The sequence below is a fragment of the Musca domestica genome, unplaced genomic scaffold, assembly GCF_030504385.1.
Source record: "Musca domestica strain aabys unplaced genomic scaffold, Musca_domestica.polishedcontigs.V.1.1 421, whole genome shotgun sequence".
Taxonomy (NCBI): Eukaryota; Metazoa; Arthropoda; class Insecta; order Diptera; family Muscidae; genus Musca; species Musca domestica.
In genome coordinates, this window is record NW_026712330.1 from 64,554 (window position 1) to 90,935 (window position 26,382).

General features: G+C 31.7%; 1 protein-coding gene across 1 annotated transcript in view; it reads right to left on the reverse strand.

Moving 5' to 3' along the window:
• Positions 1 to 26,382, reverse strand: part of LOC101889220 (knirps-related protein) — a 107,403-nt gene that overhangs the window by 25,003 nt on the left and 56,018 nt on the right. Inside the window, exon 3 of the mRNA XM_011297936.3 lies at positions 2,847 to 2,924. Coding sequence (XP_011296238.2) covers positions 2,847 to 2,924 — 78 coding nt within the window. The remainder of the gene's footprint in view (positions 1 to 2,846; positions 2,925 to 26,382) is intronic.

Sequence of the window (26,382 nt, forward strand, 5' to 3'; positions counted from 1 at the left end):
GATTTTCCATAAGTGTTATTTTTTTTATTTGATTTTTTTTTGTGTTTCCAAAATTTTCTATAAATTTTAAATATTTTATATAATTTTGAACAATTTCTTGATAAATTTTCAATAATACAACGATTAAGATAGTAAATAAATTTTCGATAATTCTTCTAACACCAATCGATAAGATTTTGTGAAAGACCCATTAAAAAATTCTTTAACTGTTTTCGATAAATTTTCTAAAAATTTGAAACAATTTTTTTTTTAAAATTATTTTTTTTTGAAAAACTAACAAAGGAAATGTAATATCTGATACATTTTCGATAATACTTAAAAAACAGATACTTTTTCTATAAATTGGGAATTCCTATTTGAAAAAATGTCAATAGATTTTCTAAAAAAAATTTAATTTATTTTTTTTAATATTTGATAAATTTTCAATATTTTTGATAATTTTTTTGATAATTGATTTTCAATAATACAACGAAAAAGAAATTCTATATAAATTTTCGATAAATTGCCGAAAATTCTACGATAATAATTTTTCAAAGACCAAAAAAGAAAATCGGACAATTTTCAAAAGATTTTCGAAAAATATTCTAAGAATTTATTTTTTTTTTCAAAAATTTGTTTTTAAAAACATTTTTTTCTATTTTGTCTGATATATATTATGACAGAAAAAATTCTATATCATTTTTCGATAAATTCGAATTCCTATTCGAAAAATTTTTAATAGTTTCGATAAATGTTTCAATTATCAATAATAGTTTATCAAGGACAAAAAGATTCCTATTCGAACATTTTTCAATAGATTTTCGATAAAGTTTTTAGTTATATTTTTCCAAAATATTTCATATATTTTTAATATTTTGGGGAATTTTCGACAAATTTCTGATACTACGTCAAAAAAACAAATTGTCGATAATAGTTTTTCTAGGACCAAAAGAGTCCTATTCGAAAATTTTTATTTTCTTTATTTTTTTAAAAATTATTCGATAAATTTTCAATAATTTGGGTAATTTTCAACAATTTTTGATAGATTTTCAATAATTCTTCGAAAAAATTCTATACAAATTTTCGATAAATTAACGATAATTTTTTCGATAATAGTTTGTTAAGGACCAAAAGAGTCTTATTCGGAAATTTTTCAAAAGATTTCAATAATCCTTTAATTTTTTTTAATATTCGAAAATTTTTCAATATTTTGGGTAATTTCCTACAATTTTTTAATAAATTTTCAATAACGCAACGAAAAAAATCTATGTGAATTTTCGATAAATTATCGAAAATTTTCAACATTTAAAGTGTCGATAATAGTTTTTCTAGAACCAAAAGAGACCTATTCGAAAATTCTTATTCATTTTTTTTTTCAAAAATATTCGATAAATTTTCAATAATTTTTGTAATTTTCTACAAATTTTGAACGATTTTCAATAATTTTTCGAAAAAATTCTATACAAATTTTCGATAAATTAACGGTAATTTTTCGATAATAGTTCATTAAGAACCAAAAGAGTCTTATTCGAAAATTGTTCGATAGTTTTTCAAGAAATTTATGATTTTTATTTTTAAAAAAATATTCGATAATTTTCAATATTTTAGGTAATTTCCTACAGTTTTTTAATAAATTTTCACTAACGCAATGAAAAAATCTATATGAATTTTCGATAAATGAGCGAAATATTTCAACATTGAATTTTCGACAAATTTCTGATACTAAATCAAAACTTGTTCAACAAAGTGTCGTTAATTTGGGTAATTTTCTACAAATGTTGATAGATTTTCAATAATTCTTCGAAAAAATTCTATACAAATTTTCGATAAATTTTCGATAATAGTTCGTTAAGGACCAAAAAAGTCTTATTCGAAAATTTTCAAAAGATTTTCAATAAATTTTTGATTTTTATTTTTCAAAAATATTCGATAAAAATGCAATAGTTCCTACAATCTTTTAATAAATTTTCAATAATGCAACGAAAAAAATTCTTTATGAATCTTCGATAAATTATCGAAATGTTTCAACTATGGTTAATAGCTAGTCAAGGACGTAACGAGTCCTATTTAAGGTAGTCAGCAGTTGAAGGCTTCTAGGACTTCTACGGACAAAAACGTACTTCTTTAGTTTATTTAAATAGATTTAGTTTTCCATCCCCGGAAACAAGTTTGTTGCTTAAGTCTTTTGTGTCCATGGGCGTATGCTGAAGATATGACATATTTTATTGGAGAAATAAATGTTTATATTGGGGTGGCAGTTTTTTTGGGAGTATAAATAAAAGTAATGAGTTAAAAAATGTATATGATAAGTTTTAGAGAATAATAAAAATTAAGAATTTTCGGTAAAAAAATATTCGAAAAATTTTCAATAGATTTTCGATAAATTTTATACAAATTTTTAATTTTTTTTTTTCAAAAATTTTTGATACACTTTGAATATTCGAGATATTTTTCTACAATTTTTTTGATAAATATTAGATAAATTCTCGATAATTTGTCAAGGACCAAATGAGTCCCATTTAAGGTGGTTCGCAGTTGAAAGGCTTCTTTTTTTCTGAAAGACTTACTTCTTCAGTTTATTATAAAAAATTTAATACTCCATCCCCGAAAAACAAGTTTGTTGCTTAAGTCTTTTGCTTCCCTTTGGGGTATTTTCAAGAGATTGCATTTTTTTGATGCAGCAAATAACTGTTGATATTGTCCAGTTTCGAACAACTAACATTAAATTTTGTTATAACATATTAATCCCACTCTATGGCCATTATCAACTTTCATATTTTATTAAATAATGCATTTGCTAATAAATTTGTATTTTATATACAACAACAACAACAAAAAAACGCACAGATTTTCCCATAGAAACTTACCTTGCAACCTTCACAGGTGAATGCGCCAAAATGGAAACCTGCCGCCGGTTCGCCACAGACCTTACAGGTCTGATTCATCTGTAAAGAAAACAAGAACATGTTAATGAATTATGACTAACAGAATTCGATATTGCGGGAAAACGTTCCATTTTATGATATAAAATAAAAAAAATTCGTAGCCATGGAAAAATTCAATTAAAAAGCCACAAATCTTTTTTTTTGTGGCATGACAATAATAAAACTCAATATGTATGGCAACATAACTTGCAGCGAAATTCACACGCATGATAATGGATGGGATAAGAGATTCGAAAAAAAAAACTGAAAAACAATTTCAATATGGAAAACACCAAAGCCAAACCTGGCCAGCCTTTAAGATACTTTTCCAGCTCAACACTTCTTTTCCTTATGGATTGCATTCTTTTTTTTTTCTTTTTGAATTTCATAAAAAAATTGAGTAATGAGTGAGCAATTTTCCAAGCACTCCCTGCCTTATACTGCTTTTACAAATGTAAATTTTTTTCACATATCATCTCCCTCCAGGCCTTTATGCTGTAAAAAATTTGCATATGTTATGGCATGTCCGACGTAACCAAAGAAATCATCTTTGCTTAATCTCCCAAGAAGAGGAGTTCAGTTCAGGCAGCCACTACATGCAGATCTTCTGGTACTCGGGGATATGGCCTAAGCCATGGAATTGGTAAGCAAAACAAATATTTATTACTTTGCTAACGTTTATCAACAATTTGTAATCTTAGCATAAAGGCCAAGGTCTTTAAGGCAGTCCATGGAAATAAATTTTCTCCGGTACACCAAAAAAATTAAATGTATTTTACATTGCATACACACACACACACAGGTCAACTATGTTACAAAATGGGAGCATCAGTGTTACTGGAAGGTAACAAGGAAAATAAAATTGAAACGACAACTACATCGTCTCCTTTTTCTGTTGATCCATAATCAACACCAATTTTATGGTAGCCATTTTTACACACTTTTTGGTAGGAAAATAATTTTAGGAAAATTTTGGAAAAAAAAGTGTGATAAATTAATGTAAAGTAGGGCAATAAAGCAATATAAAAGATTATTTTTGAAATATTTATTAAAAATAATTTTTATGTAGATTTTTGGACATATTTTTTGAAATATGGATAATATTTTAAAAAATATTTTTTGCTGAATATTTTTTAGATTTTATAAAATAATTTATTTTTTATATATGAAATATTTTTATAAAATAATATAATATATTATAATTTATAATATATTATAATAATTTTTTTATAATTTATTTTTATGTAGCAGAGCAATAAAATTGAATTTTATAATATGTATTTTTAAATTATTTATTTAGAAAAATTTTCAAGTTAGATGTTTAGAACTATCTTTTTAAATTTAATATTTTAAATATGTTTCTTTAAGTATGAAATTCTTTTAAAAATATTTTTCGTAGTGTATGTTTTACACTTCATATTTTTTTATTTAAAAAAAATTATTTTTATATTTCTTATAATAATTTGTTATATATCAGAGCAGTAAAGGTGAATTAAAAAAAATACTTTATTAATATTTATTTAGAAATATTTTTCAAGGGAAATTTTTAGAAAAAAAATGAATTTTGATGTTATATACATTTTTTTTTAAATATGGAATTTTTAAAAATAATTTTATTTGTATTTTTAGTATTTATATTATTTTTAATATATACTATATTTTTTATAGTATAATTTTAAATAAATATATATTAAAAATAAAAATATTAACATCCTATCATTTTTATAATATTATTTAATATTTTATAAAATATTTTTAACATATATTTTATTAATATTTTTATTAATATGGAAAAAGAATATTTTTACTTAGGTTTTTAGAACATATTTTTTAAGTGGGTTTTAAAAATAATTTTTAACATAGATTTATTTAATTATTTTTACCCTACAACACTATTTTTGAGAAACATTTTTTAAGGTGGATATTTTTTTGGTCACATTTTTTAAATACTGATTATTTATACCCTACAACATTATGTGTAGGGGGTGTTATAAGTTTAATTGGGGCAAAAATTTTATAACACCGACGATCTTCTCGAAAATTTTCACAAGGGTAGGGTCAGGCTTAGAAGGGCTAGGCCTTTTTTTCAAAGATGTCCGCAATATATTTAGGGGTTGAAATAGACCAACTAGAGTAGAGTATCACATGGTCGGCCCCGCACGACTATAGCCTTTGCTTACTTGTTTCTAATTACGGTTTTTTAAATATTTTTTGCGGAACATTTTTTAGATAATTTTTTGCAATCTATGTTGATGAAAAATATGAATAAAAAAATTAGGTTAAAAATATTTTGTAAAATACATATTACATTAAAAAATGATTGAATATTATTAAGAAAAATATTTATAAAATATTATTATAAAAATATTATTTATAAAATACAATAAAATATTTTGATTTAAAAAAATATATTTCTTTTAAATTAAATTACTAAAAAAAATTATAAAATTTTCTGGGATTATTATGATACTAACAAGCAAGGTATAGAGCCTTACATTCGACCTAAATATTTAGATTGGTTCCCATAGTTCGTGTTAGGCTTTTTTAATACTCAAAACTCCCAAATTGTTCAATTTGACCAAATTTTTAATGAAAACTTCACGCAGAGTACTAAATTTTCAGACGTTCAAGGTTTTATTTAATTTTCGAATTTTCGCTTCATCAATTTTTTTTGTTCAAAACTATTTCAACGTGTCCATATGTAAACAGTGAACCCAGTATCAAATTTCAGCTCTATCCCTTCACCTAAAAAACAAATTGAATAACATTTAGTACGCATATCCAACTGATATCTTATTCCTAGACGAAAACAGTGATCCCAAATTTTTTTGGTTAAGTACTTTTCGAAAAATTATAATTTTCCAAAACCACCTCCATTTCTCAATTCCAAATACCAACAGAGACCTCCATATCAGATTTGAGGGTTCCAGCCCAGTTCCTTCACCCAATTCCAAATTTGCTACCATTTAATACTTTCCTTACAAATACACGACTCAGTTGAAAACCACAGCCAAAGCTCAAACACAGATATCATCGGTAATTTAAATATTAAATTTGAGATTTTTATCATATTTTTTAAAATGTTTTTTATAAAAAAAATGTTTTTTTTTTAATAATACAGCAACGTGGATTTTTATGAAAAAAATGTTTTTTTTTCGAAGAGGCATGCATTCTGGATTTTTATAAAAACGTTTTTCCATAGAAACAAGCAGTATCAATATTTTGATTTTTTTGTTAAATAATAGAAGTAACGTTGGTTTTTTATGAAAAATATTTTTGCAAGGAAAGAATCAACATAGATTTTTATAAAAATTGTTTTTATTTTTATTTTCAATGTTAGGCTAAATTTTATTAAAATAGGTATTCAAACCAACCAGATCAAAGTGAGACTAGACTGGATTTATAAAAATAAAAAATTATATAAATTAAATTAAATAAATGAAATATTTTTTTCAAAGGTTGAATTTAAAAAAAATAAGTATTTTAAAAGATCATCTTACTTGGAATTTTTTATTTATTTTTTTTTTTCAAAGTGAGCAACTGGAATATCAGGAAAATTTTCTGTTTTTGGTCCATTTGAACCCCTATATATTTTTCAATCATCTCCAAAAACAATAGGGTTCTATTCTGACCCTAACCCCACCTCCATTTTCAATTTCGTGAGGATCGGCCATAAATGCGACCTGTAGCTTGATTATAAATTAACATGGACAGACGGACAGATGGAAGGACGGACATACATAGCTAGATCGACTCAGCTCGGCAAGCTAGGAAGACCCACATATACTTTCCTATGTGGGAAACCAATATTTCGAGGTGTTAAATAATTTTTGGCCCAATCAAACTTATAACTTATAGTGTTGTAGGGTATAATTAAAGGCGACTTACACGAGGTGGATTTTCATATAAAAAATATTTTTTTTTAAGTTTACGGACTGTTAAAAAATATATCTTCAAAGTTCGACATATTTGGATTTTTTTACAAACTTTTTTTTCAAAGGTTCACTGGTGTAAATTTTTGTTGAAAATATTTTTTTAAAGGATTAAAGAATATATTTTTTTATTTTTTTTTTCAAAAGGCAAATAAGTTGGATTTGTATTAAAATATTTTTTTTTCAAAAGTCGATAAATGATATTAAATTATTTTCTCGAAGGACCCATGGTGGATTTTCTTACGAATATTTTTTCGAAGGACCAGTATTAATAAATTACTCCCAGCCATTAATAATTTGGTTCAAAGAAAGTACCTTGGATTTAATAATTTTAATTTTTCTTCCCTATCCCCTGAGGTGTTGTGGGGCCCAAAAACATAGATGTCATTGTAAGTTTCTCATGCCATCCTGCAATTGGAAAAAAAATCTCAAACTCCTGCTCTTCTTCCTTCATTTTTCGAAAATGTTACAATATTTACAGCATTCAACATGCAGATTATTGTTATGTCCCTTGTCACTACCTCTCACTCTTTTTTTTTAAAACTATACTGGATTTATATATAAAATTAAAGACGACTTACACGAGGTGGATTTTCATATAAAATATTTTTTTTTTTTCAAAAAAAGTTTGCGGATTGTTAAAAATAATATATCTTCAAAGGTTGACTTATTTCGATTTTTTATTAAAAACTTTTTTTCAAAGGTTCACTGACGTCAATTTTCATTGAGAATATTTTTCAGAGGATAAATATTTTTCAAAGGATTAAGGAATATATTTTTTATATTTTTTTTTTTAAAGGGAAATTTAAATATTTTTTTTTTCAAAAGTCGATAAATGAGTGTAAATTATTTTCTCGAAGCAGCCATTGTGGATTTTCTTTCGAATATTTTTTCGAAGGACCGCCAATAATAAAATACTCCGAACTATTAATATTTTGCTTCAAAGACGGAACCTTCGATTTAATAATCTGAGTTTGTCTTCCCTATCCTCTGAGGTGTTGTAGGGCCCAAAATCATAGATGTCAATGTAAATTTCCGATGCCATTCTGCAACTGGAAAAAATGCCTGCTCTTCTTCTTTCATTTTTCGAAAATGTTATAATATTTACAGCACTCAACATGCAGATTATTGTTATGTCCTTTGCCACTACCTCTCTCTCTCTCTCTCTCTTTTTTTTTTTTTTTGTAAAAAGCAAAACCTTGTTGCATAAATGTTGTTACACTGTTACTTTATTTATGGCATCGCGATGATTTGTTTGCATTTTAAGTTGAGATTATTTCCTATGGGTTCCGTTCCGACTTCTTCCTTGTTCGGCAATGGCAAGACACAATTTCTGTATTTTTTTTTGTCGTTTGTGGTTCATCGAAAGTAACCGAAAGCAAACAAATATTTAATTTGAATATTTATGAGTAACAAGAGTAAACAGCCATTGAACAATTTTTTTTTTTTTTTGGATTGGTCGATTGCTGGGAAGTTTGTTTTGGCTGGTTGCTTGCTCTAGTCCACCGCCAGCTATGACGTTGCTAGACCAGCAAACATGCGTGTTCAAAGTTTTTTGTTTTTTTTTGGTGAGACATCTTCTGCTGGTTTTTTGGAACTTCTTCTGAATGTTGGCTTGCTATTGACTTGTTTTATATTGTTGTTGTTGTTGTTTTTCTGTGGATGCCACGCTTGTTTTGTTTTGTTTTCCTTTTACTGTTCAGACACAGATGCGTGCACAAGTCTAAGCAATTTAGTTTGATTTGAAAATTGAGATTTCTCAAGGATTTATTGGTTGTCCAAATACAAGAAATTGAAAATGTCATGATAATAATTTTATTGAAAGGCAAATAAACGAAAGCAATGCCAAAACAAAGCAAAACAGAACGACGAACGACAATGGTCTTGGAAGCAAACTTGAAAAATTATAATTGAACAAGAAAAGGTGATGATCTGGTCAAGGGTTTTTGCAGAGTGTTGGAAAAAGATTAAGTTAAGGTAGCAATTTTGCCGTGAAAAAGGGAAGAAATAATTGAACTCTTATTTTGATGTGTTTTCAAAAAAAAAAAAAAATATTCTAAACAAGTTAAAATGCCGAACTTTGAATACCCTCCACCATTTTGAAGGAATTTGGAAATTTTCAAAAAATTAAATCTTTAAAAAATTTTGTTAAAATTTTTAAAATACCGAATATAGCCTTTCATTTTGGCATTGTTTGTCATAAGCCATTACCATATTCACATTCGAAACTTGAAATAAACGGTGAATAATGTAGCTAAAATCATCAAAATATCGTATATAAGGAGGTTCCGCTATATCGGAGCTGTGCGAAGACCTGGACCTGGACCATAGAAAATTTTCTGTCACAGGCTGTAGCCTCCATTACCAACTTCAAATACGACATCTCAAAAAATTTCGGTGGGTATTGTACCTAAACTTGTCAAAATACCGAATATAGGGAGGTACTTATATATGGGGCCTATACGAAGACCTGGACCTGTATAGACAATGTTCTGTCACAGGCTCTAGTATCCATTACAAACTTCAAATACCAAATTTGAAATAATTCCGGTGAATAATGTCGCAAAAAATCATCAAAATACCGAATATTGGGAGGTACAGTTATATGGGGGCTATATGAAGGCGAGGGCCTGCACAGACAATTTTCTGTCACAGATTGTAGTTCTCATTACGAACTCTAAATACGTAATTTGAAACAATTCTGGTGAATAATGTCGCTAAAATCATCAAAATACCGAATTTTGGGAGGTACCGTTATATGGGGGCTATAGGAAGACGTGGACCTGCATAGACAATTTTCTGTCATAGGCTGTAGTTTCCATTACGAACTTTAAATATCAAATTTGAAAAAATTCCGGTAAATAATGTCGCTAAAATCGTCAAAATACCGAATATCGGGAGATACCGTTATATGGAGGCTAAACATAACCGTGGGCCTGCATGACCCATTTTCAGTATCAAAAGTTCTGCAGACATAAAACACATTCTAGGGTTTTCTTGAAATTCGAACTAAGACGGTACGAAAACTACTAAAAATCGAATACTTTGCATTGGATAAACGGAATGAGCTAGAGTTCTGACACATGGAATGAGACGATAGAAGTACCAAAGAGTTTGTAGAATTTCCAACTTCTAGGATACGAAAAGTTGCAAAATGGTACTAAATGTCTAAAATGATACCACTTGGAATTATATTAACGGATAGAGCTTAAAAGTGTAAATTTGATATGAGAATTAAGGTTGGAATTTAAGTTTGATAGATGAGGGTGGTTTTGAAATCGGGTGCTAAGTTGAATTTTAAAATTTGCAAGGGGGGTCCCAGTTAGTGGTGGGTTTGTGATAAAGAGGGGGTTTTGCAATTGTCTACTTCAAGTGCACGAATATTTCTAAATAGTACCATATTTGGTACAATTTGGTATTTAGTGAACAGATAGTCCTTGAAATCCGAAATATGTAATATGTCCAGGCTGCACAAGATCTGCAACCCTAATTGCATATTTCAAATTTTAAGGACTATTTGTTCACCAAATACCTATCTGTTCACAAAATACCAAATTGTACAAAAAGTACTAAATGGTACTAAATATGATATTGGGTGAAGTGATATGACTGGAATCCTCATATTTGACTTTAAGGTCTGTGTTGGTATCTGTAATTGAGATATGAATGTGATTTTGAAAATGTGTACTGTAATCGAACGAGAAACACTAAAGAGTACAAAATTTGGTATTGGGTGGAGGAATAGAGCTGGAACCCTGAAATTTTATATTGAGGTCTTCGGTTGAGATATGGAGGTAGTTTTGGAAATGTGTACAATAATTGTACAAAAAGTTCAAAATAGGCTGAAATCCGCAAAAATAGATATGGAGGTTTCTTTTGTTATCTGGAATTGAGATATGAGGGGTTTTTTTTTTTTTTTTTGGAAATATGTACCATAATTGTACGAGAAACACTAAAGAGTACTAAATTTGGAATTGGGCAAAGGAATAAAGCTGAAATCCTGAAATTTTATAATGAGGTCTCTCTGTTGGTATCTAGGGTTAAGATTTGGAGGTGGGTTTGAAAATGTGTACTATAATTGTACGAAAAGTACAAAGTTGTACTAAAATTAATATTACATGAAAAGATAGAGCTAGAATCCAGAAATTTCTTATTGAGGCCTCTGTGGTATCTGGGATTGAGATATAGTGATGTGCTTGAAAATGCGTACTATAAAGTACAAAATAGTACAAAGTACTAAAATAGTACAAAACTTATATTGAGGTCTCCATTAGTATCTGGGGTTAAGATATGGAGTTGGTTTTGGATATTTAGATAACTGTAGATATCTGAGTGTGAGGGAAGCTGGGTTTGAGTATGCGTACTATAATTGTACTAAATGGTACTAAATTTTGGTAATGGGGTAATGACATTTGATATCAAAGACACTGTTGGTATCTGAGGTTGATATGTGTTGGTGGTTTTGCAAATGCATTCTAAACGTAATCCATGGACCAGCAATATTTCTAGGCTTCAGGTTCCCACAGATGACCAATATGCCTTTGGTTTTTCTGGGTCACTTTGAAAATTGATTGATTCCGCGTTTCTTGGATTTTCAATTTTAAACGTGCATAACTTCTATTTTTACCAATGGGTTTTCACTTTTTTATTTTTTCTTTGAAAGATTCGAGTGCTACGTTTCAAAAAATCAAAATTCGTACGCTTAGCCCCCATATAATGGTACTTTTTCAAAAGTAATAGAAATCCGTTTGTTAAAATAGAAGATATACACGTTTGCTTTGAAAAGCCGAGAAAAAAATTCTCTGTATTTACCGTTTTGATTTTATAAGTTTTCGAAGTGACCAAAGGCATATTCATCATATATGGGCCACCCAGAATTGGAAAATTAAAAGAAGCGTGTACTTTTTTATTGGACTCTTAGAAAAATATCGAAAAAAAGCTTCAAGTTAATAGATCTACGAAAAATTAAAAATCCTCATCAAAGACCTTCTGAAATTAGTATTATAAAAATCAAGTTATTTATTAAAAAAATCTGTTTTTACAAATTTGTAAAAAATAAAAAAAAAAATTATAAAAATATTTTAATCGGCTCCCCCAATCGGAAAAATATTGGAAAAAAAATGTCCACGTTATAGACCCTCAGAAAACTATTTTTATAAGAACTCAATCTGTTTTTTTTTTTTAATTTATTTTTTGGAATTTTTATCAAAATTATTTGGTCTTCAATAAAGCGAAATTTTAACCAGTAAAGAAAGTTTTAATGTCGGGCGGGGCCGATTAATTTGATTAATTTGAAATCGGATAAAAATATATATGGGAGCTATATCCAAATCGGAACCGATCTCGATAAAATTTGGCAAAGATATATCTGAGCTGTATTTGATATATTTCCCTGAATATTACGGCTGTGGGTAACAAATATGACAAATCGGATGAACAGTATATATGGGAGCTATAGCTATATCCGAACCGATCTTCACCAAATTTAACATACTAGCTTCTAGGCTCAATTCGGTCGTAAGTGCCAAATTTCATCCAATTTGGGCAAATATTAGACGTTTGGTGCACAATCAAAGGTAAATCGGACGAAGTTATATATGGGAGCTATATCCAAATGTGAACCGATCTGGAAAAAATTTAGCAAATGTATTTCTGAGCTGTATTTGATATATTTCCACAAATATTGTTGTTACAGAGTGCATATTACGCCTGCGGAGGACAAATATAACAATTTGGATGAACAATATATATGGGAGCTATAGCTATATCTGAACTGATTTCGATCAAATTTGGCATACTTATTTTCAGGTCCAATCTGATCGTATGTGCAAAATTCCATACTATTCGAGCTGATATTACACGTTTGGTGCACAATAAAAGGAAAATCGGACGAAGATATATATGAGAGCTATATTTAAATTTTGACCGATTATCTCCAATTTCAATAGGGTTCGTCCTTGGGCCTTAAGAACAAATGATTTGTGTAAAATTTCATCTGGATAGGGCAATAAATGCAAACTGTACTTTGTTTACAAAAATACATGGACAGACGGACGGACGGACATGCATATTTCGACTCAGAATGTGATTATATGCAGATCATCAAAGGAACCATAGACCCATATCTCGTTTCCTTTTGCCTGACCACCTTGTAGGGTGTAGGGTATAAAGATAAATGTAATATTTTTTTTTCAAATGCCTATTCTTGTTAGCCCTGTTTTTTATATTTTTCCATTAAAAAATAATCTTTCACAAAATGTCCGTACGATATTTTTACGTCTACTAATAAGACACCAGTCCTTGATTTTGACATCACTAGAATGTTTAATTGATCTTTGCCACAAATAAAATGTTATGGCTATATAAAACCAATAATAATAACAATAAACGAACTTCAATCAATTCCTCCTCTATAAAATCCAACATCTACGAGCGAGAGAGAGAGAGAGAAAAAACGCTCAAACTAATAATAAATTGCTGGCCAAATGTGAACCTGAGTCTAGAGCACAAGTTACATGTGTTATAAACATGTCAAAAATAATAATATATTGCAGTATGGCCATATATGAATGGATGTTCGAACGTATGAGGAACGTTCGTTCGAGGCAAAGTTCGCTGAGTCCACAAGAATTCAATCACAGTCTTTTCAGTGTTATGGATGCTGTTGCCACGTTCGTTCAGTCGTTGAGTTTTTTTTTTTTTTTTTTTTTTTTTTTTTCCAAAAATAACACGAAAACTAATAAAAAAAAAATATCAGCAACAACAATTCGCACTCCAAGTGTAGACAATAAACCTTGATGGCCATAAACATGAAACATTGCTTTGGAAATCAGTCTATGATCTGATGATGGTCCATTCAACAGCGACGACGACGACGACGGCAATAGACAAGTTGCAAACATTTCGGTTTTGTTTGGCCAGCAACCAAACCAAAAAAAAAAAAAAACACAACAAAAAAAGATTTAACAAATTAATTGAAAAATATTAATAACATTTTAACACTTCGAACTTAGACACGAAGACAATGTATGGCAGCAGAACAACAATAATCATCATCGTCTCAGCCATTATCATCATCAGCTTCCTCACCTACAACCGAAACAGTGGGAGCCCATGCTATGACCAGGCCAACAATTGTGGCTTTTTTGGACAAATCGTTTTTGTAGCGCTCAACAATGTTGCCACAGTCATCTCCCCCTCTTTGCCACTCAAAAAAATCAGGGTTTCCTTGGTTCCCCTTTATATACCCTCCACCATACATGGTACGGAGGGTATATTAAGTTTGTCATTCCGTTTGTAACTCATCGAAATAATCATTTTAGACCCAACAAAGTATATATATTCTTGATCAGCGAAAAAATTCTAAGGCGATTTAGCCCTGTCCGTCCGCCCGTCTGTCCGTCCGTCCGTCTGCGGAAATCACTTTAGCTTCCGAACGAGTTAAAGTAGATTGATAAAATTTTACTCAAATGCATCACATGTCTGAAGGACTTTTGGCATTGAAAATGGGCCATGTAGGTCCACGTTTTGGTATAGACCCCATATAACAGTACCTCCCGATATTTGGTATTTTGATGATTTTAGCGAGACTATTAACCAGAACTGTTTCAAATTTGGCATTTGAAGTTCGTAATGGATACTACAGCCTAAGACAGAAAATTGTCTATGCAGGTTCACGTCTTCGTATAGCCCCCATATAACGGTACCCCCGATAATCAGTATTTTGATGATTTTAGGCACATTTTCCAACGGAATTGTTTCAAATTTGGCATTTGAAGTTTGAAATGAATACTAGAGCCTAAGACAGAAAATTGTCTATGCAGGTCCACGCTTTCACATAGCCCCCATATAACTGTACCCCCCGACATTCGGTATTTTGATGATTTCAGCCTCACTATTCACCAGAATTGGTTCAAATTATGCATTTGAAATTCGTAATGGATACTACAGCCTAAGACAGAAAATTGTCTACACAGGTAGACGTCTTCGTATAGCCCCCATATAACTGTACCCCCCGATATTCGGTATTTTGATGATTTTAGCGAAATTATTTACCGGAATTGTTTCAAATTTGGTATTTAAAGTTCGTAATGGATACTACAGCCTATTCCAGAAAATTGTCTGTACAAGTCCAGGTCTTCGTATAGCCCCCATATAACCGTACCTCCCGATATTCGGTATTTTGATAATTTAAGGGACATTATTCACTGGAATTGTTTCAAATTTGGCATTTGAAGTTTGAAATGAATACTACAGCCTAAGGCAGAAAATTGTCTACACAGGTAGACGTCTTCGTATAGCCCCCATATAACTGTACCCCCCGATATTCGGTATTTTGGTGATTTTAGCGACATTATTTACCGGAATTGTTTCAAATTTGGTATTTAAAGTTCGTAATGGATACTACAGCCTAAGACAGAAAATTGTATGTGCAGGTCCACGTCTTCGTAGAGCCCCCATATAACGGTACCCCCCGATAATTGGTATTTTGATGATTTTAGGCACATTTTCCAACGGAATTGTTTCAAATTTGGCATTTGAAGTTTGAAATGAATACTAGAGCCTAAGACAGAAAATTGTCTATGCAGGTCCACGTTTTCACATAGCCCCCATATAACTGTACCCCCCGACATTCGGTATTTTGATGATTTTAGCGTCACTATTCACCGGAATTGTTTCAAATTTGGTGTTTGAAGTTCGAATTGGATACTACAGCCTAAGGAAGAAAATTGTCTCTACAGGTCCACGTCTTCGTATAGCCCCCAAATAAAGGTACCTCCCGATATTCGGTATTTTGATGAGTTTAGCGAGACTATTCACCAGAACTGTTTCAAATTTGGTATTTGAAGTTCGTAATGGATACTACAGCCTAAGGCAGAAAATTGTCTGTGCAGGTCCACGTCTTCGTATAGCCCCCATATAACGGTACCTCCCGATATTCGGTATTGTGATGATTTTGGCCACATTTTTCAACGAAATTGTCTGAAAATTCACACAAGGAGTTCCTTGTGACTACTTAACACCCTGGAAGAGAATTATAGATATCGACCCAGGATATCGTATAGCCCCCATATAACGGTACCCCCCGATATTCGGTATTTTGATGATTTTAGCCACATTTTTCGGTGGAGTTGTTTGAAAATTCGCACAAGGAGTTCCTTATGACTACTTTACACCCAGGAAGAGAATTATTGATATCGGTCCAGGATATCGTATAGCCCCCATATAACGGTGCCTCCCAATATTCGTTATTCTGATGATTTTAGCCACATTTTTCAACGGAATTGTCTGAAAATTCACACAAGGTGTTCCCTGTGAGTACTTTATACTCTGGAAGAGAATTATTGATATCGGCTCAGGATATCGTATAGCCCCCATATAACGGTACCCCCCGATATTCGGTATTTTGATGATTTTAGCCACATTTTTCGACGGAATTGTCTGAAAATGCACACAAAGGGTTCCTTGTGACTACTGTACACCCTGGAAGAGAATTGTCCATATAGGTCCACGATATCTTATAGCCCCCATATAACGGTACCCCTCGATATTCGGTATTTTGATGATATTAGCCACATTTTTCAACGGAATTGTCTGAAAATTCGCACAAGGAGTTCCCTGTGAGTACTTTATCCTCTGGAAGAGAATTATCTTTATAGGTCCACGATGTCGTGTAGCCCCCATATAACGGTACCTCCAGATATTCGATATTTTGATGATTTTAGCCTCATTTTTTAACGGAATTGTCTGAAACTTAACACAAGGAGTTCCTTGTGATTACTTTATACTCTGGAAGAGAATTATCGATATCGGTCCAGGATATCGTATAGCCCCCATATAAGGGTCTCCCGATATTCGATATTTTGATGATTTTAGCCACATTTTTCGGTGGAATTGTCTGAAAATGCACACAAAGGGTTCCTTGTGACTACTACACACCTTGGAAGAGAATTGACGATATCGGTCCAGGATATCGAAAAACCGCCATATGACAGTACCTCCCGATATTCGATTTTTGATGAGCCACATTTTTCAACGGAATTGCCTGAAATTCTGCACAAAGAACTTCTTTGTGAGTACTTCATCCCAGAAGTAGATTTCCACAATGTCGTGTATCTCCCACATATCTTTACCTTCCGATATTCGTTATTTTAAAGATATTAACTGAATTTTTAATTAATTAATTTTAAATTCTTAATGCATTTTTTTTGAAAATTTCCTGATTCGTTCCAAATGGTGGAGGGTATTCAAAGTTCGGCCCGCCCGAACTTACAGCTTTTTTACTTGTTTTTTTTTTTTTTTTTTTTTTCAATAAAGCCAGCATTCACTTGTTTCTTCAACTTCAGGTCCAACATCCAACTCATGTGTTGAATTTTGTTTTTGTTTTTTCCCCATCCATGTCTAATTCTAATCAGATTTCGTGAGTGTATGTGTGTGTGTTTTACCCGATGTTACCACCGGGACTTGGGCAAATACGTAATATGTTCCAGCGATGTTCAGCATCGTTTCCTATGTCCATTGATTTGTTGCAGAGACAGACAAGCGATTTTCTTCTTTTTATTGTTCTTCTTTTTGTTGTCATATTTGCCATTGTTTTTTTATGGTCTCTTATGGATCATTTAATCGCCAAATGAAAATCACATAAATTAAATTAAAAATTATGGCACCATAAGGCCATTTCTGTGGCTTATTTTCATTTTCATAATTTTCCCATTACAATTTCATATTGTCTTTCTAATAAAGTTATAGATTTGTTTATGATTTCGTACAAAAGAAAGCTGTCAAGGAATGGTAGGAATTTTACGGAATTTCAGAAAAAAAAAGAAAATCAGAAAAAAAAATAAATTTAAGATCAAATGAAAAACAAAGACTTAAGACACAAACTTTGGCAATCATTGGATGATGGAGAAAAAAGTAGATTTCTGTATAGAAAAATATTTTGAAAAATTCAAGTGGTTTAAGTAAGCAAAGCTAAAGGCATGCAGGGCCGACCATGTGATACCCTGCAACACTTTAGTACGCTGGAAACCCCACCTAGGTCCAAACCTATTTTGGTCCTACAACCTACAATCAAAACAATTTCACACAAAGGTTATGGTCCATTTTTAGCGCTAATTATCAGATGCCCGTCCAAAATGTCAGTCTCCTTACCCGTCCTATACTCTAGCATCATGGAAAATTACTTAAAGATTAGTCTTTAATTATGACTTGTAGAGCGATTTCAAAATCTTCAAAAAAAAAAAAACAAAACAAAAAAATGGTATTTGGTCCGTCTTAAAAAACAAAAGGCTTCTATTCGGACCCTAGCCCAACCCCCAAGTAACATTCCGCTAGCATCGGACAAAAATTGTGACCTGTATATAGTACCCCAAACACATAGTGAATTCTAGCTATATCCCTTCACCCAATTTAGTACCACATACTATTTTTCGTACAATTACAGTACATATTTCCAAAATCACCTCCATTTCCTAACCACAGATACCAAATTTCAATATCAGGATTTCAGTTCTATTCCCTCATCCAATACTAAATTTAGTACCGCTTTGTAATTTTCGAACAATTATGGTACACATTTCCAAAACATTCTTCTCTCAACTGCAGACACCAACAGTGGCATCTGCATCAGTTTCCAGGATTTCATCTATATCCCTTCTCCAATACCAAATTTAGTACCGCTTAGTACAAAACGAGCTCTTTCTCTCTTCCATAGACACAAACAGTGACTTCCATATGAAATTAGAGGATTTCAGCCCTATATTTTTACCTAATGCTAAATTTAGTACTACTTAGTACTTTTCGAGCAATTTTAGTACACATTTCCAATACCACCTCCATACATGAAACACAGACATCAACTGCAACTTCCATATCAAATTTCAGGACTTAAGCTCTATTCCTTTACCCAAAACCTAATTTAGTACTACTTAGTTCCTTTCACAGAATTCGAATTTCCAAACCCACTTCCATATCTCAATCACAGACACCAACAAAGGCCTCAACATCAAATTTTGGGATCCCAACTCTATCCCTTAATTCAATACCCAGTTAAGTATCAAACAGTGTACTTTTCGAACAATCTCTTCACCACAGACATCAACAGTGACACTTATAACAAATTTCAGGATTTCAGCTCTATTCCTTCACCAAATACCAAATATAGTACTATTTAGTACTTTTAGTACAATTTGAGTACAGCGCCTTCATATATCAATTCCAGATACCAACAGAGACCATAATATTAAATATCCGGATTTTAGCTCTATCCCTTCATCCATTACCCTATTTGGTACCACATAGTACTTTTCGAACAATTATAGTACATAATGCCAAAACCACATCCATATCTTAATTACATAGACCTATAGTGACGTCAAAAATTATTTTTTTTGGATTTCAGCTTTTTTCCTTAACCAAATAACAAATTTAGTACTTTTCGTACAATTATAGTACACATTTCCACAACCACCTCCATATCTCAATTTCAGATATCAACTGAGACCTCAATAACAAATTTGAGGATTACAGCCCTATTCTTTCACCCAAATTCCAAACTTTGTACCATTTAGTATTTTTCGTACACTTATTGTACACACATTTCAAAAATCACCTCGATTTATCATTCCCAGTTACCAACAGAGACCTCAATCTCAAATTTCGGGATTCGATTTCTATCCCTTTACCCACTACCATATTTGGTACCAGGTAGTAATTTTCGAACAATAATAGTACATAATACCAACACCGCCTTCACATCTTAGCTAACTGCTGACATCTACATCATATTTCAAGATTCAGGCCAATTTTTTACCTTATAATAAAATTAGTACTATTTAGTAATTTTTGTACCATTATAGTACACATTTCCAACATCACTTCCACACCTCAATTCCAGATACCAACAGAGAGCTTAATATCAAATTTGATGATTCCATCTCCATCCCTTCAACCAATACTCAATTTAGTACCACTTTAAACTTATCGTACAATTATAGTACACATTTCCAAAATTACAACCAAAACTCAAACACAGATACCATCAGTTATATAAATATCAAATTTCAGAATTTTATCTTGATTCTTTCATTCATTTCCAAATATAGTACCATTGCGTACTTTTCGTACAATTATAGTACTGATTTTCGAAATCAACTCCATAGGTCTAGGCTACAGATGAACAGCAAACCTAATATCAAATTTCAGATTCCAAACACTATCTGTGCACCCAATTCCAAATTGTACCAAATATGGTACTAATTAGTACGTTTTGTGCACTTGTAGTACACATTTCCCAAACCGCCTTTTTATCTCATACCAACCAACAACAGGGACTTAATATAAAATTTCAAAATTGCAGCTTCATCCGTTTGCACTAAACAAAACACGTTCCAAATTTAGTACCACTTAGTACATTTTCCATACTTTGTACACTTTTGCAAAACTACTTTCACATATCAAATTTTACTTTCCAACCTTGATTCTGATACCAAATTTTCATTAAATACCTAGTTGGATCATTTTAGAATTTTTTTTTTACCATTTTGGAACTTTTCATAACCTTAAAGTTCGTATTTCCAAAGACCCTTTGGTACATCTATGCTGCACACCATTAGCGGCTCTTATTCCAAATTTCAGAATTCTAGCTTATTTCGTTTGATCAATACAAAATATTCAGTTTTTATACCCGGTTCAGTTTTTATATGTGGTTCAAATATTGCTATAGCTCCCATATATATTGTTCATCCGATTTGTTATTTTTGTCCTCCGCAACCGTAATATGCACTCTGTAACAACAATATTTGGGGAAACATATCAAATACAACTCAGAAATACATTTGCTAAATTTTATCGAGATCGGTTCAGATTTGGATATAGCTCCAAATATATAACTTCGTCCGATTTACCATTTATTGTGCACCAAACGTCTAATATTTGTCCAAATGGGATGAATTTGGACCGAATTAAGTCTAGAAGCTAGTATGTCAAATTTGGTGAAGGTCGGTTCAGATATAGCTATAGCTCCCATATATATTGTTCATCCGATTTGTTATTTTTGTTCTCCGCAGCCGTAATATGCACTCGGTTACAACAATATTTGGGGAAATATATCAAAAACAGCTCAGAAATACATTTGCTAAATTTTATCGAGATCGGTTCAGATTTGGATATATCTCCCATATATAACTTCGTCCGATTTAGCTTTTATTTTGCACCAAACGTCTAATATTTGTCCAAATGGGATGGAATTTGGCACTTACGACCGAATTGAGTCCAGAAGCTAGTATGTCAAATTTGGTGAAGATCGGTTCAGATATAGCTATAGCTCCCATATATACTGCTCATCCGATTTGTTATTTTTGTCCTCCGCAGCCGTAATATGCACTCCGTAACAACGATATGCAGGGAAATATATCAAATACAGCTTAGAAATATCTTTGCCAAATTTTATCGAGATCGGTTCCGATTTGAATATAGCTCCCACATATATCTTTATCCGATTTCAAATTAATTGTGCACCAAATGGGCAATACAAGTCCGAATTTAAAAAATACAAATGCTTCGGCATATGTAGTCCTTTGAACTTTAAATTATAAATCAAAGCGTGATTGATTGATTGAATAGTCCGATCTCTACCATCTTTATAACAGATCTTGTTTTTATGGATATATTAAGATGTGCCAAGTCTGAATGGACTCGGGTGTTAATTTCCTGTTTTATGAGCTTCATGAATATTCAAAATGTTGACCCTTTCTGGGGGAGGTACCAGAAGTAGTGAGCCGATATATTCCACTTTCACACCAGACCTCGGTTTAATAAAAATATTGTGATGTGTGTAATTTGAAGAGAATCGGATTCATATTTCGGATTTTATGATCGTTTTCGTTATTCTAAATTTAAACCCTTTGTGGAGGAGGTACCAGAAGGAATGGTCTGATCTTTGCCATTTTCATAGAAGATCTTGTGTTGATAGATATATTGAGACGTGTCTAGTCTAAATGGAATCGGATGTTAATTTCGAGTTTTGTAAGATTCATGAATATTGAAAATTTTGACCCCTTTTTTGGGGGAGGTACCAGAAGGAGTAGACCGATATATCCCATCTTCACACAAGACTTTGGACTAATAAAAATATTGTGATGTGGATAATTTGAAGAGAACCGGATGCTTATTTCGGATTTTATGAGCATTTTCGTTATTCTAAATTTAAAATCTTTGTGGAGGAGGTACCAGAAGGAATGGTCCTATCTCTACCATTTTCATAAAAGATCTTGTGTTGATAGATATATTGAGACGTGCCTAGTGGGGGAGGTACCAGAAGGAATGGTCCGATCTCTACCATCTTTATAACAAATCTTGTGTTGGCGAAAATATTGAGATGTGCCAAGTTTGAATGGAATCAGGTGTTATTTCCGCGTTTTATGAGCTTCATGAATATTCAACATTTTGATCCCGGTCTAACCACATGCCTACGCACCAAGACTGACCCTCCAGTGATATTTCAAAATTCTAGCTTTAGTCGTTTCGTCTGGGCTTCGATTCTCACTCAGCCAGCCAGTTATTTCACTACTCTTTCACGCAGATATAGAAGATGAGAGCGGGTCAAGATTATTTTCAGTTCAAACACATTTTAATGCCCTTGCATTTACGTTTATACCTTTAGATATAGTCGATAAAATCTCCAACTATTTATTTACAGCTTCCTATTTATTTACAGCTTCCCAACTCAACAGGTCGCGTTGAAATCTGCCTAATTTCCTTTGACACAAAAATAAACCATACACTTTCAATTGCTCTAGTCTAACTCCCCCAAACGAAAAAAACAAACTGGGTAGCAACATTTCCCAAAACACCACAAAAATTCCCACCATCTAAAATATACAGGATGACAGCAACTATTATAACAACACGAAGGCGATCAAATTAAAATCAATGTTTATTTAAAGAAAAACCATCTGCAGCAAAACATGTGAAGCTGGGCAGACAAAAAATCAGTGCTCTTATTTAATTGACTTTTGACTTGGTTAAATAGCTAAAAATTGGAGGAGGAAAAAGAAGACGAGAAAAACAACATCAAATCACAGCTAACAATTCCGGGCAAAATAAAATGACTGAGTGAAACAGAAAGGAAAACCAAAAAAAATCTTTGATTCAAAAATTGCACCCAAAAACCTAACCTAACCCATCCTGTACCAGCTAAACCCAGAGCAGTCCCAATGGACAGACTTTTAGTAACTACGTCAGTCTACCGGCAAAAAATTGGTGGTAGACCAACAAAAAAACGTTGAACACCAAACAAATAAATCTCACAATTTAACACAAGACAACGGCAGCAGCAACAGCAACAGCAGCCGCTGCCACCAACCATCATCATTCCGTCCGAAGAAGTTGTTAGGAGAAAAACGAATTTCTTCCAGGAGTTTTGCTATAAAAAAAAACTGTGTTGCAAGTGTCATGTTAAGCTGTAGGAAAACGACACATTTACTTAACGCTTTTGTATAACAACTTTTAACGGTGATTGTGTGGAATGATGGAGAGGAGCGGGAGGGAGGTAAGGAAGGAACAAGGATATTAAAGATTTTGGTCTGTTTTTTTCTTTTATTTGATAAAAAAGACATAGTTTAAAAAACTCTAAAACTCTTTGAAAATAGTTCAAGGGAGTTCAAAGTTCAAATAACTTAAAGAAAGTTTTTCAAAATATTTTGGTTAAAGATATGAATGTTTAAAAATAGTTATTTCCAAGGGGTGAACCATTGTGTAATTTTATACCCTCCACCATAGCATGGAGGGTATCTTAAGTTTGCCATTCCGTTTGTAACACCTCGAAATATATATTTTAGACCCCACAAAGAATATATATTCTTGATCGGCATACAATTCTATGTCGATTTAGCGATGTCCGCCCGTCTGTAGAAATCACTCTAGCTTCCGAACGAAATGAAGTAGATCGATAAAATGTTACTAAAATGTATATTATGTCTGCAGGACTTTTGGTATTGATAATGGAATATGTAGGTACACGTTTTGGTATAGCCCCCATTTAATTGTACCTCCCGATATTTGGTATTTAGACGATTTTAGCGACGGAATTCCCCGGAAATGTTTCAAAATTTGGTATTTGAAGTTCGTAATGTATACTACAGCCTATGACAGAAAATTGTCTGTGCAGGTTCACGTCTTCGTATATCCCCCATTTAATGGTACCTCCCGATATTTGATATTTTTGACGATTTTAGCGACATAGTTCACCGCAAATGTTTTAAATTTGGTATTTGAAGTTCGTAATGGTTACTGCAGCCTATGACAGAAAATTGTCTGTGGAGGTCCACGTTTTTGTATATCCCCCACATAACTATACCTCCTGATATTCGGTATTTTGATGATTTTAGCTACATTATTCACCGAATTTGCATACCCTACACTTAGTGTTAAGGGAAGCGAGATAGTCCATAGATACTTTTGAGGATCTTCAGATAATCATTTTGTGAGTCGATTTATGCATGTCGGTCCGTCCATCAGTCCGTCCATGTATTCTTGTGAACAGACTGCAGGTCGCATTTATAATCCGATTGAGATGAAATTTTCCAAGCAATATTTGTTTGACCTAAGGATGGACCCTATTGAAAGTAGTGAGAATCGGTTCAAATTTTGATATAAAATCGGTTCAGATATAGCTATAGTTCCCATATATACGTTTCATCCGATTTGGAGTCCCTATCATTCGAAGTATGCACGCTACTGATGCAGCCCAGAAATACCTCTATGAATTTTATCAGCGTCGTATCAGATTTGGATATAACTCCCATATATAAATCTTTAAATCTGTGTGCGCCAATTGGCAAATATCAGCCCAAAACAACTGAATTTTGGCACATCTGAGCGAATCCACTCGAGGAGAACGTACCCCAAATTGGGTGAAAATGGGTTCAGATATAACTATAGCTCCCATATAAATGTTTCATCCGATTTGATGCTAAGATCCCTCACATGCGTAATATACACTACACAGCTATAATATTTGATACCGGACATCAGATACGGCGCTAAAATAAGTGCCTAACATTTTTTCAAGATCGGTTCAGATTTGAATATAACTCCCACATATATCTTTATCCGATTTCAGGTTTTTTGATCACCAAATGACCAACATCAGTCCAAATTACCTGAATTTTAACACAACTGATTGAATTGAGTCTAGAAACAAATACATCAAATTTGAAAATCGGTTCAGATATAGCTAATGCTCCCATGTGTATATGTTTAATCCGATTTGGTGTTAAAGTCCCTCACATGCGTAATATTCCCTCCACATCAATGATATTTGATATCGGACATCAGATGCAGCTCGAAAATACCTCTGTCAAATTTTATCAAGATCAGATTTCCTTATATCCTTATCGAAGTCATATCATGCAGCAATGGTGTTTGGTTCATATGATTTACTTTACTTAAATTCCCAATGTAAACTTTTTTGTTACGGGAGCTCTACTAAATATGCATTGTAGTGTAGGGTATCATTTAGTCGACCCAACTTTTGAGCTTTCCTTACTGATTTTAAAGGATTAAAACATGCGGATTTTTCAAGGACAATTTTTTAATATTTTTTAAAAGATTATCCAACGTTTGGTTTTTTAAAAAAATATTCTGAAATTTTTTAAATATTTTATTTCAAAGGCCATATTAATGTAGATTTTGTAAATAAATTTGTTTTAAAGCAGCTCAACGAAGATTTCATAAAAATATTTTTTTCAAAGCCCAAATAAAAGCCCATTTTACCAAAAAAAAAAAAAAAAAATAAATAAATAAAAAATAGCCAAAGCACGAAAATTCAGAGTTTATAAAAATATGTTTTTCAATACCAAATTATTGTCAAATTTAGAAAAATAATCAAAAGCCAAATCACGTAAATTTTTAAAGATTTTTACAGAGGATTATTTTAAATATTTTTTTTATAAAAAAAATGTTATAAAAAAAATTTTTGGGGAGGTCAACGGGATTTCATATAAAATATTTTTTCAAAGACCAAATAAACGTTCGGAATTGTTATACAAATATTTTTGTGGATTTGTATAGAATCATTTTTTCCAAGGGCAGAATGACGCGGATTTTCACAGATTTTTTTAAGGATTTTTTTTTAAATATTAAATTTAAACATTTTTAAAATATTATTCAACGTTGGTTGTTAAAAAAATATTCTGAAATTTTTTAAATATTTTTTTAAAGGCAAAAACAATATGGATTTTATAAATAAATTTATTTTAAACGGCAGCTCAGCTTAGATTTTTAAAAATATTTTTTCCAAAGCCCAAATTAATGTCGATTTTACAAAAAAAAAAAAAAAAAAAAAAAAAAAAAAACACAGCCAAAGCACGAAATTTCAAAAGAAAAAAAATTATTTTCAAACCCCAAATTATCGGAATTGTTATTCAACTATTTTGTGGTTTTGTACAGCGTCGTGGATTTTTCAGAATTTTAAAGGATTTTTTTTTTATAAATAAAATGTTTCAATGGCCAATTCAACGGATTTATAAAAAAAAATTTAAAGCCAA